The sequence below is a fragment of the Zalophus californianus genome, chromosome 12, assembly GCF_009762305.2.
Source record: "Zalophus californianus isolate mZalCal1 chromosome 12, mZalCal1.pri.v2, whole genome shotgun sequence".
NCBI lineage: Eukaryota > Metazoa > Chordata > Mammalia > Carnivora > Otariidae > Zalophus > Zalophus californianus.
The window spans coordinates 50,593,713-50,606,926 of record NC_045606.1 but is presented as its reverse complement, the minus strand read 5'-3'; the positions used below and the strand labels follow the sequence as shown (position 1 = coordinate 50,606,926).

Genomic DNA, 13,214 nt, shown 5'->3' with positions numbered 1-13,214 from the left:
GTATAAATTGAATTTTATGCTTTCAAATAATATAGAACTAAAATACTGTGATGTATGGGGAACTGAAAAAGAAGCCTGATCAGAAATGGATAACAGATTTTTAAATGTTAAGACTAGTGTGAGCTATATTACATTCCATTTATTTCTGGGCACTTTGCTCCTTTCATAGCCAGTATTCCCTCAGGTAATAGATTTGAGGAATACCATAATCTAACAGCGCATTTGAAGACTGTGATCAGCCACTGCTAATTTGGAATGGCTGGGGTAAGGGTCCAGGATTTAATAAAGACCTGAAAGTGAAAAAAAAATGTAAACAGCAATGCCTTAGTTGGTAAAAGCACAGAAAGAATGTCACGCTGGAAAACATCTATAGTTGATGCAAAGGTGAAACAAGAATGTTCACATGAATCAATGTCCATTAAGACCAGTTCACCACAGATAAGTCCCCTTGCTGGTTTACTTCATTTACTCCATATGGGATTGTGTAGACGACAGAGTGGTTTAGCCTCCAAAGTGCATCATCAAAAACATAAAAACCTTAATGATAACTTTATAATTTACCATAAAGTATGAAAAAGTCTTCTGCCATATAATATGGATGCTACTGGCAAAAGATGAATAATAGGCTTTTTCACAAGAAAGAAATCAGAGAAATAAATCTAGCTCAAATTCTTTCATGTTTACTACTTTGCAGAGAAGAAGGATCAGACTGATGTAACTCAGGCTACCAAATATAGGCAAGTGCGCATAACTCTAAGAAATATTCTGTCTGCTTTGACATTCCTGTCTCAATTGAAATTATTTTACAGATTTGCCTTAAACTAAACTGGCTTTCAATAGGAATATTCTGGACTACATTTTGGGTTGCCAAAAATTAATTAGCTTAAAAGGAGTACCAAAGATTGCTTTTTTATTTTATCAAAGTATAGTGAATTCAATGTAGTCTCAATATTTGTCTCCTCATGATAATAACTATAGTCAAAATATTATCCATTTAATTTTTTCCTAAACTGGTGAGAACTAGATTGGATTTCCTTCACTGATCTGCAAAGACTGACAACAAAACCAAAGAGCAACATGTTAAACTGTCAGTCTATAACAGGGACTTTATTTGTCTTGTGAAATCCTGTAATTCTAGCCCCTAGAACATGTTTGGAACACAATATAAAATACCTTTGATCAATAAATGTTAAATTAGTGTGAAAAAAAACATGGGGGATATTTTTCTTTTAAAAATGTCTTAGACTCAAATATAGAATGTTACTGGGTTTTAAGCAAAAACGGACATTTATAGCAACTAAATCAAACAGCTGCTGACTGTTACATAATTTGCAAATCTGACAATAGGAGCCTTTTTGAATTGATAGTATTTTTACTTTGGAAAGCCTAAGAAATAGATTTTTCTAAATGAAAAATGGGACTCAAGAGGAATCAGCAGAAGTGAATCTAAATAAATACCAATAAAATAAAAGTACTCAAACCTCTACCATAAAAATGTAAGAACATCAGCCACTTCAATAAAAAGAAGTGAATTTTCTTGGTAGGAGGACAGTTAATCTTTAAATTCCATAGGCAAATTTGGCATATATCTGAGTTCACTATATAGTTTATAATTAGAAATAACAACCACTTAGCACTTAACAGTTTGTAGAGTTTCTCAGAAAATTAACTCAATAAATGACACCTATTTGGAAACAACCATGCAACGTATATACCAAAAAGTGCTACAATAATAGCACACATATATCATGCAGCTGCTCAGTCCATCAACATGGACTGAGTCTCTACTATGTGCACAGCCCAGAGTCAGGTCATAAGTGCTATGCTACTAGTACCAATGATGGTTCATCCATCATGGTGTTTGTGCTCCAGCATTAACATTTTTCTACTATCACCCAAATGAATACTGGCCTCTTTACAGGATTTATTTAAGTAAGTAAAAGAATGTGGCCAATTTAGGATTACCTCACATTTATTTAGCAGCCCAGTTTCTTGCAGTCGTGACCAGATGCTCTGTATTCGTCCAGCATGCTCAGGGTGGGTGGTGGAATTGCCACAAATGCACTGGTGTTTCAGCATCAGAGGGTCGTAAGCAATTCCTTCAGGACAAAGAAAACAGTGCAAGATTGAGTAATGATACAAGGTAATGACACAAGTTAGATGACAATATGACTATCCCCAAAAAGATATTCTTTTAAAAATAAATTTACAAACAGAGAAATAATACATATTTGCAAATTCCTAGCACATAAGAACTATTTAGTCTTGTGTATCTGGATATAAATGCAAAAAAAGGTTAACCCATGGATTAATCAGTACTCAGACCCTAGCTTAGTAAATCTGTAGTGATGAAGACGGTAATATCTTAAGAAACTTTTAAAAATACTGTAATTTTACCAGTATCTTATGAAGTACATTTAGACAGATAATTCAATTCAGTAAAGGTCTAAATTTTATCACTGAAGCCACAAAATGAGCTGACTCTTTAAATCATGAATTAATTTCATGAGTAATTCTACCTTCACTTTGGATCAGGCCTTGTAATAAACTAGAAGACTTTCCAACAGCTTGCCTATTCTGCTTAGCAAGTCCTTCAGAGTTGTGCAGTTTCCTCCCTGCTTATTGTGCTTTTCTCAAAATTTATGCCAGTCTGTAAGCAATAATGGATACCGTAGATCTTATAACACTGTGGGACATTTGAAGTTTTTCTCTAAAAAAATGAAAAAGTAAAAAAAAAAGTGAATTAATTGTACTACTTTCAGTAGAGATTCCATAGATACCTGATGAATAAAATCTGCTTTTAAATTATCATGAGTTAACATATTTCATATTTTAGTTAGACCCTATGATGAGAAAGATTCTTAAAACTATGATGAAACAAACTATTATGGATACATAAAATAGGGCTTTTTAAAGCAACAAATTAGATGATAATTATAACTCTGGTTAATTTTGAAAAGATTTCCACCCTTAATCCAATTCCTTGGGGGGAAAACATGTTACTTACAAAATTGCCTGACATAAGAAATCATTTAACCAATCAAATATTCCAACAAATTACCATAGAAATACATTATCTGGGGGCAGGGAATGAGGGCAAAAGAATTCAAGACCAAAATTAAAGAGCAAAAATAAGTATCTATTCAAGAACAGATAAAGACCAGTAATTTTTTATTGTAAAGTAAGTTTAATTAATGCATTTTATTCTCTCTTTGACTTACAATCTCATGTTAGAGGAATGCTACTCAAGAGGGGAAAATATTTATCTGAGTATTGCAGAATAATGACATATGTATTTTGAAACCATGTGGTAAAAATTATGTCTAAGAAAAAAACGTTACTTTGCTTTGCTGGTCCAAATAATATCCAATCGTAACACTCAAATGCCTTCAAAATACATCCCTGTGCCCCTGACTCACATTTTCATCCTTAATGTTGATCCCTCTTCTAAGCAGTACACTTGCACACTTGTCTATTGAATTGCCATCCAAAATCTCCATTTGGATGTCTCATGGTATTTATAAAGTGACAAAGTCTCAGATTTGAGTTCATCATCTTAAGCCATGCACAGTATCCTTCATTTTAGTAAAGGTCATCATGACCCACCATTGCTCAAGCAAGAAACCTTAGTATCCTCTGGACACTCCATCTCCAAAGAACCAACAAATAGTGTTTGTTTTCCCTTCAAAATACAACTTGAAACACTCAATTATCTCTAGCCAAAACCACACACAATCCAAGGTACTATTATCTCTAATCTGAACTCCTAAAATAAAGCCTTGTAACTGGCTACTTGACTTTTACTCAATTCCATTTGCCACAACACAGCTACCTTTATTTAAATCCTTTGGTGACTTCACTGATGAGATTAAAATTTCTCAGGGCACAGATAGGCCCCTCCCCACTTCTTCAGCTTCATCTCATAAACCTCCTCCCTTGATCTCCCTTTCTCTCACAAAGCCTACCTCCCATTCTTCAAAACAATCAAAATCATACCATCCTTGGGATCTTCATACATGCTGTTCCATCTATGCCCCAAATTCTTCCTTCCTGTCCCCCATAACTCCAGCCCTCATTTGGCTAATTCCTATTCACTCTTCAAGGCTAAATAAATGTCTCTAAATTAGGTCTCCTACTTAATGTTCTCATAGCATCCTCTAGATCTTCAGAGCATTTATTACAATTATGTAATTGTTGTATAATCTTGTTAATTGTATATTTTCTTCACTATCTGTTGAGATCTATGAAAGCAAAGACTAGAGTTGCGTTATTTATGTCTGAATTCTTAATGTCTATACACATGCTTGGAATATAGTAGGTCCTCAAAAATATTTTTAATGAATGAATGAAAAACATAAATAAATGAACAAATATAAGAACTAGGGCAGTTACCTCCATTATAAAGTCTTGCTTGATGAACCTAACTAGTGGATCTCCTTGGAATCCTGAAGATTTTGTAGCCTCACTTCTTCAGTATTCTTTTATTTTATATGCCTTATCTTCCTACTGGCAAGTGCCTCTACTACAGGTATTTAACTTATCAGCTTTATATTTCTGCATGGCATTTTGCACAAAAGATGAAAAAAATATTTTTAAATAAAGTCAAAAGAAAGACATGTAGAAAGGCAGAAGAGAAAGCAGGCAGACATAAAAAGTAACATTCAAATTATAAAGATATATAACGTCTTTACAATTCAGATATATCAAGTATATAAGTTGCTATTACATAACAGGAACTGTTTAATATATTTTCTTCCATCCTTCCTTCCTCCCTCCTTTGCTCCCTCCCTTTCTTTCTTTTTTCATCATGGTAAGTATACTCTTTAATCCTCATCACCTATTTCACCCATTCCCCTGCCCACCTCCCCTCTGGTAACCATCAGTTTGTTCTCTACAGTCAAGTCTGATACTTGGCTTGTCCTTTTTCTTCCCTTTGCTAGTTTGTTTTGTTTCTTAAATTCCACATATAATGAGATCACAGTATTTGTCTTTCTCTGACTTATTTCACTTAGCATTATACTCTCTAGCTCCATCTATATTGTTGCAAATAGCAAGATTTCATTCTTTTTATGCTGAGTAATATTCCATTGTATATGTATATATACCACATCTTCTTTATTCTTTCATCTATTAATGGACACTTGGGCTATGTCCATAGTTTGGGTATTGCAAATAATGCTGCAATAAACAGGGGTGCATGTATCCTTTTGAATTACTGTTTTTGGGGTTTTCTTGGGGGGGCTAAATATCCAGTTGTGTGATTACTAGATCATAGAGTAGTTCTATTTTTAATTTTTTAAGGAATCTCCAAACTGTTTTTCACAGTGGTTACACCAGTTTGCATTCCCACCAACAGTGCAAAAAGGTTCCTTTTTCTCCACATCCTCACCAACACTTGTTTCTTGTTTTGTTTTAGCCATTCTGACAGGTGTGAGGTCATATCTCATTATAGTTTTGATTTGCATTTCCCTGATGATGAGCTATGTTGAGCATCTTTTCATGTGTCTGTTGACCATCTGTGTGTCTTTTTTGGAAAAATGTCTGTTCATGTCTTCTGCCAGTTTTTAAATTGAATTATTTGTTTTGGGGTGTTGAGTTGTATCAATTCTTTATATATTTTGGATACTAACCCTTTATTGGGATATGTCATTTGCAAATATCTTCTTCCATTTAGCAGGATGCCTTTTAATTTTGTTGATTGTTTCCTTTGCTGTGCAGAAGCTTTTTATTTTGATGTAGTCCCAATAGTTTCTTTGTGCTTTTATATTTCTCTTGCTTCAGGAGACATATCCAGAAAAAAATTTCTATGGCTAATGTCAGAGAAATTACTGTCTGGGCTCTCTTCAAGGATCCTCATGGTTTTGGGTCTCACATTTAGGTCTTTAATCCATTTTGAGTTTATTTTTGTGTATGATGAAAGAAAGTTGTCATTTCTTTCTTTTACAAATAGCTTCCAGTTTTCCCAACATCATTTGTCAAAGAGATTTTTTCCATTGTATATTCAGTCTTTATCAAATATTAGTTGACCATATAATTTTGGGTTTATTTCTAGTTCCACCTTTATGCCAGTACCATACTGTTTTAATTACTACCACTTTGTAATATAACTTGAAATCTGGTATTGTGATACCTCCAGTTTCGTTTTTCTTTCTCAAGATTACTTTGGATATTTGAGGTCTTCTGTGATTCCATACAAATCTTAGGGTTGTTTGTTCTTGTTATGTGAAAAATGCTGTGGCTGTTTTCATAGAGATTGCATTAAATCTGTAGATTGCTTTGGGAAGTATAGACCTTTGAACAGTATTTGTTCTTGCAACTAATAAGTGTGGAATGTCTTGCCATTTCTTGCATTGTCTTGAATATCTTTCATCAGTGTTTTATAGTTGTCAGAGTACAAGTCTTTCACCTCTGTAAGTTTACTCCTAGATATTTTATTGGCTTTGGTTTAGTTGTAAATGAGACTGTTTTCTTAACCTTCTGCTGCTTCATTATTAGTGTACAGGAATGCAACAGATTTCTGTACATTGATTTTTGTATCCTGCAACTTTACTGAACTCATTTATCATTTCTAGTAAATTTCTGGTGGAGTTTTCAGGTTTTCTATTTAGAGTATCATGTCATCTTCAAATAGTTGAGTTTTACTTCTTCCTTACAAATTTGGATGCCTTTTATTTCTTTATGTTATCTAACTGCTTTGGCTAGTACTTCCAGTACTATGTTGAAGAAGAGTGGTGAGAGTGGACATACTTGTCTTGTCCCTGACTTAGGGGAAAACCTCTCTGTTTTTCACCATTGAGTATGATGTTGGCTGTGAGATTTTTTTTTCTATTTTATTTATTTGAGAGACAGTGAGAGAGAGCACAAGCAGTGGGAGGGGCAGAGGGAGAAGCAGACTTCCCATGAGTAGGGAGCCCAATGCGGAGCTCGATCCCAGGATTCTGAGATCATGACCTGAGTTAAGGCAGAAGTTTAACTGAGCAACCCAGGTACTGGTTCTGAGTTTTTCATATAAAGCCTTTATTATGTTGACATATAATAGACCTATTTGGCAGACCTAGTTGGCAGAGAGTTATCATGAATGGATATATTGTATTTGTCAAATGCCTTTGATATACTGAAATAATTATATGGTTTTTACCCTTTCCTTTATGGATGTGATGCATCACCTTGATTGTTTTGAGAATACTGAACCACCCTTGCGTCCTGGGATTAAATCCCACTTGATCGTAGTATATGATTTTTTTAATGCATTGTTGGGTTTGATTTGCCAATATTTTGTTGAGGATTTCTGCATATATATTCATGAGAGATACTGGCCTTTAGTTCTCTTTTTTGTGATGTCTATCTGGTTTTGGTATCAGGGTGATATTGGCCTCATAGAATTAATTTGGAAGTTTTCCTTCCTATTCTATTTTTTTGGAATACTTTGAGAAAAATAGGTATTAACTCTTCTTTAAAAGTTTGGTAGAGGGGCACCTGGGTGGCTCAGTTGGTTGCGTCTGCCTTTGGCTCAGGTCATGATCCCAGGGTCCTGGGATACAGCTCTGCATCCCTGCGGAGCAGGGAGCCTGCTTCTCCCTCTCTCCCTCCTCCCCACCCCTGCTCTCTCTGTCAAATAAACAAACAGAATCTTTTTGAATGAATGAATGAATGAATGTTTGGTAGAGTTTGCCTGTGAAGCAGTCTGGTGGTGGACTTTCGTTTGTTGGGAGTTTTTTGATTACTGATTCAATCTCCTTGCTGATAACTGGTCTGTTCAAATTTTCTATTTCTTCCTGCTTCAGTTTTGGTAGGTTATATGTTTCTAGGAATTAATCCATTTGTTCTAGGTTGTCTAATTTGTTGACACAGAGTTTTTCAAAACAGTCCCTTACAATTGTTTGTATTTCTGTGGTGTTGGTTGTTATTTCTCCTTTTTCATTTGTGATTTTGTTTGAGTCTTTTCTTTTCTTTCTTTTTTTTTTTTTTGATGAGTCTGGTTAGAGGCTTATCAATTTTGTTGATTTTTTTCAAAGAACCAGCTCCTGGTTTCATTGATCTGTTCTATTGTGCATTTTAGTTTCTATATCATTTCTGCTCTAATTTCTATTATAATTTCCTTCCTCTGCTGGTTTTGGATTTTGTTTGTTGTTCCTTTTCTAGGTCCTTTAGGTGTAAGGTTGGGTTGCTTATCTGAGATTTTTCTTTCTTCTCAAGGTAGGCCTGTATTGCTATAAATTTCCCTTTTAGAACTGCTTTTGCTGCATCCCAAAGGTTTTGGAATGTTATGTTTTCATTTTCATTTGTTTCCATGCAATTTTTTATTTCTTCCTTGATTTCTTGGTTGACCAATTCATTGTTTAGTAGCATGTTATTTAATCACTGTGTATTTGCGGTCTTTCCAAGTTTGTTTTTTTTTTTTTTTGTGGTTGATTTCTAATTTCACAGCATTGTGGTCAGGGAAGATACATGGTATGACTTTGATCTTTTTTAGTTTCTTGAGGCTTCTTTTGTGGCCTAATATGTGATCTATACTGGAGAATGTACCATGTACATCCGAAAAGAATGTGTATTCTGCTTTTTAGGATGGAATGTTCTGAATATGTCGGTTAAATCCATCTGGTCCAGCATGTCATTCAAAGCCACTGTTTCCTTGTTGATTTTCTGTTTGGATGATCTGTCCAGCTATGTAACTGAGGTGTTAAAGTCCCCTACTATTATTCTATTACTATTGATTATTTCCTCTTTGTTTTATGTATTTGGGTACTCTCATGTTTTGTGCATATTTACAATTGTTATATCCTCTTGTTGGATAGCTTAACATATTTTCAACTACAATTTCATACTACATAAAAGATATATTAATGATAATAGACACAAAAAGTACAGCATCTCTCTCATTGTGCAAACATGTTTTTCTTAAGACTAGAGATTTTAATCAAGTTGGTTAATTTTTTTCACTATTTCATCTCTTGACATATCTAACTTTTTTAGCTCCATAGTACTGTTCCTCTTTTAACAACATTTTCTCCATAAACCACTGCAAAAAATATTATAAAATAGGTTATGGTAGCTGGAAGCTATTGCCAAGTATCTGGAGACCATAATACAAAGTCCAGGAGCTCTTGGAAAGACATGTGAATTTAAGGGGAAATAAATAAAGTCTGGAACTCTAAACCTCCACTTACTCATCTTAATGATGTAGCAATGAGGTGTTAACAGGTAGAGTGCAAGGTGAGACTTTAACCTCATCCTTCATCTCCATTCCTTTCCTTTCTTTTTTTCAAAAACAAAGACTTATAGGGTGAGAAATAAGCCTGCCCTTCTCTTTGGGATTCATATGGAATTCTACTTTTCTTTGACCCTTTCTGCCCTACTGATTACCATTTGCAACATAAGCGAATGGATCAATCTCTCTCTTGATCAGTGGGACAAGAGTTAAAATTAGGATTTGGGAAAATACACAAAGGAGTCTTATCATAAAGTCTTTACTGTATTTTAAACCCTAGAAGTTTATTTTCCATCAAAAAATTTTTTTCTACATTTTCTAGATATGCTCAGACTCTGTATGTTCGTTCTCTGGCTTTCAGCTTTATTAAATGAGGTAAGTATTTGAAGTACCTACTGTCTATCTTTCCCTTTTCTTAATCATTACATGTAGTTAAGTCATTTACCACAGAAACCATTCTTGTCTTCAGGTTTATACCCAGTCTCATATCACACTGTTAGGTTGAGTCTACTTTGGTCTATGAGTTGAGTCTAGAATCTTTAAACCCTAAAACTACTAATCCTGATGTCTAGTTCTTGATATTCAACTTCATATTCCTTTTCTGGCAACTGCCTGATGTTTTACACTGTCTCAAGATATCTGCTCAACAACATTTATTAAATATCTTGCAGGGGCAAAGGACAGAAATTTAGCGTGATACATAGAGATAGCATGATACTTTTCCTGAAAGATGTAAACGCAATAAACAGTCATTGAATGTTCATTATGATCCAGGTGCCAGCAATTTTTTTTTTTTTTATTTGAGAAAGAGCACACTTTATCAGGGACAGAGAATTTCATGTGACTAACAGATGAAGGCAGCCCAGTGCACATCCTGCACATCACACTCAAAAAGGAACACAGGAGGGTTCCTGGGTGGCTCAGTTGGTTAAGCAACTGCCTTTGGCTCAGGTCGTGATCCCGGAGTCCTGGGATCGAGTTCCACATCGGGCTCCCGGCTCGGCAGGGAGCCTGCTTCTCCCTCTGACCCTCTCCCCTCTCATGCTGTTTCTCTCTCTCTAATAAATAAATAAAATCTTAAAAAAAAGGAACACAGGAGTGGTCTACTAGACATAGAGACTCTCAGGGGTGCCTCCTTGTTTTATACAAAGAGCATTTTCTTTAGTTTTTTTTTTTAAGTCTTCATTTGTTACTTTCTTTCTACGTTCTCTCAAGGCCATCAGACCAGCTTCTATACAGATTGCCTTGATGTTGGCATCAGAGAGGTCACCTTTAGCCATGATCAAACCATCCAGGGTTACATCATCAGCCAGCGTCATCCTACTTGTGTGGATCTGAAAGACGAGGTTTGTAGTCTTTGCATTGGGCAGGAGGAACTCGATCTTTCTGTCAATGGAACCTGGTCTGGTAAGTGCTGGATCCAAAGTTTCTATCTAGTTTGTGGCCATGATAACTTTCATGTTACCCCTTGAATCAAATCCATCCAACTGGATCAACAGATCCAACACTGTACATTGAATTCCTCTCTCCCCACTGGAATTTGAGTCATACCTTTTTTTCCAATGGCATTAATTTCATCAATAAGCATGATGGATGGTGCATGTTCTTCAGCAACTCGAAACAATTTCCAAACAAGTACCTAGGCATCACCTAGGTACTTCTGAGTAAGTTCAGAGCCAACCACCTTCAAGAAAGTGGCTGAGGTTTGGTTTGCTACTGCGTTGGCTAATAAGATTTTATCTGTGCCAGGTGGATCATAGAAAATGACCCCCTTTGGGGGATTTATACCCACCTCTTTATAATGTTCAGGATGAGAGGAAGCTCCAAATTTTCCTGAATTTCCTGGATTTGGTTGACCACCGCCCCCCAATACCAGCATAGGTTTCCTGGGGAGCCTTTTCTACCTTCATCACTGTGACCAAAGGATCCCTGTCAAACATGAGCACCCCAATGATGGTATGTATCTAGTGGTTGAGTATGACCGAGCAGCCTGGTTCCAGCAGATTCTGTCTTTTGCAAAGGAAAGAATGCTGATGTAGTGTTCTGAGCCCACAGATGTATACACGATGGCATTATTGTCACCAATGTTCTCTTCCAAGTTTCCTACCGACATGAGGGTCCCTCTCAGATCATCCATCTGATCTTTCCTCTTGCTTTTCTTCTAAAGGTTTCATTTGTTCTTGATTTCTAATGAATTCTTCCTCCATGAGAAGGTAGTCTTTAATTCTAACTTCAACAATTTTAACTGGCACTGAGTGTGAGGTGTGCCAGCTTGCTGGCAGCATCTGGTCCCTTTGTTTTCTTCTTCTTTTCTTCCACTTTAGTTGGTACAGGAGGTTCAGATTTCTTTTTCTTGTCCTTATCATCTTTCTTGCCACCTCCAGGGTTGGCCACCACTCTTTGACCATCTTGCTTCAACCACTCGAATTTTGGCATGCCAACAATTTCATTTTATTACATTTAATTCATGATCTAGTAGTAAAGATGAGGCATGTATAAATATAGTTATATGACATTTTTTTTAAAAAACTCTGTACAGGAAGGAAGAAAAAATATATGGGGTTAGGAGGTCAGAGATAACCTCTTAAAAATATTTTTAAAAAATTTTTTAAAAGACCTTAAATGTGTAGAATTACTAAAATGGATAATAAGTGCTATCTCGAAGCAAGGGTAATTCCTAATAACTTCCACTTCATACCTACAGCAGCTATTATACTTTCTATTCATAATTCTTGTCTATCCATAAGGCTTATCTTGCTTTTTTGTTCTATATCTACTGTACTCTTTATATTCTAATATCTGTAATACTTGTTATATTATCTTTTAACAGGTACACTTAAATTAAAGTACCAGATAGTGTAATTATTAATTGTGAAACTTGATTTGTCCATCAAACAAATGAAATATCCAAAAGTGAATGTTTAAAATTTGCTAAACTATATGTCTATGAGTAGATAAAAAGAATTTCTAAGACTTATAATTTTTTATGTAAATCATCTTCTCAGAGTATCAGACAGCTAAAAAAGAAATGGATGGAAGAAATCCCACCTCAGGCCTTCCAACTCACACTATGAGATAGTCTGTTGAAACCTAGGATTTGGACTAGTACTGCCATTCAACAACATAGTCAAAGAGAAGATTCAACCAGCATATAAGTTGGAAAAAGTGAAATCAAACAGAATTCACTCACTTGCTGGCAAATATCTATAAAGATTTCTCTACATTTAAGAATGAGTGAGCAAAAACAAATAAACACAAACAAACATAACCCAGGGCCTCTGAGAATATTCTACAGAAACTGTAAAGGAAACATCATTCCTACTAGTTAGATCATTGAATATGATTTACTATAGGAACCAAAATAAAATTTTAGAAAACTTTTTGACATCCTCAAATGTCAAAAGACATTGGCCCTATAAAATCTACACTGGAGGCAACAAAAAAGGAATTTACATTTCAAGAAACCAAATCAGTGCTACTGAATATAAACTTAGGCATGTACACAAGGAAAGGAAAATACAGAAGTCAGAGAAGACACAGCTGAACAAAAAGTTGTGATTTCCCTCAAGGAGGAATTCGGAGTAATTAAATAATAGAAATAATTGAAGAATTTTACCATAACTAGAAAGAGACATGTACTCATGTAACTGCAAATGTTCACCATAGAGATGATTTGTTTTTTTTTTAATTTTTATTGTTATGTTAATCACCATATATTACATAATTTGTTTTGGTGTAGTGTTCCATGATTCATTGTTTGTTCATAACACCCAGTGCTCCATGCAGAATGTGCCCTCTTTAATACCCATCACCAGGCTAACCCATCCCCCTACCCTCCTCCCCTCTAGAAACCTCAGTTTGATTTTCAGAGTCCATCATCTCTCCTGGTTCGTCTCCCCCTCTGATTTACTCCCCTTCATTGTTTTTTGTTTAATTAACAAGATAAAGAAAACATACTATGAGGCTACAGAAAAGAATAAACAGGCTGCCCACAAAGAAACACATA

General features: G+C 35.2%; 1 protein-coding gene and 1 pseudogene across 1 annotated transcript in view; both read right to left on the bottom strand.

The window, feature by feature from the left end:
* Positions 1-13,214, bottom strand: part of HDAC9 (histone deacetylase 9) — a 739,057-nt gene that overhangs the window by 289,089 nt on the left and 436,754 nt on the right. Inside the window, exon 17 of the mRNA XM_027573169.2 lies at positions 1,966-2,099. Coding sequence (XP_027428970.2) covers positions 1,966-2,099 — 134 coding nt within the window. The remainder of the gene's footprint in view (positions 1-1,965; positions 2,100-13,214) is intronic.
* Positions 10,315-11,587, bottom strand: LOC113911020 (annotated as a pseudogene).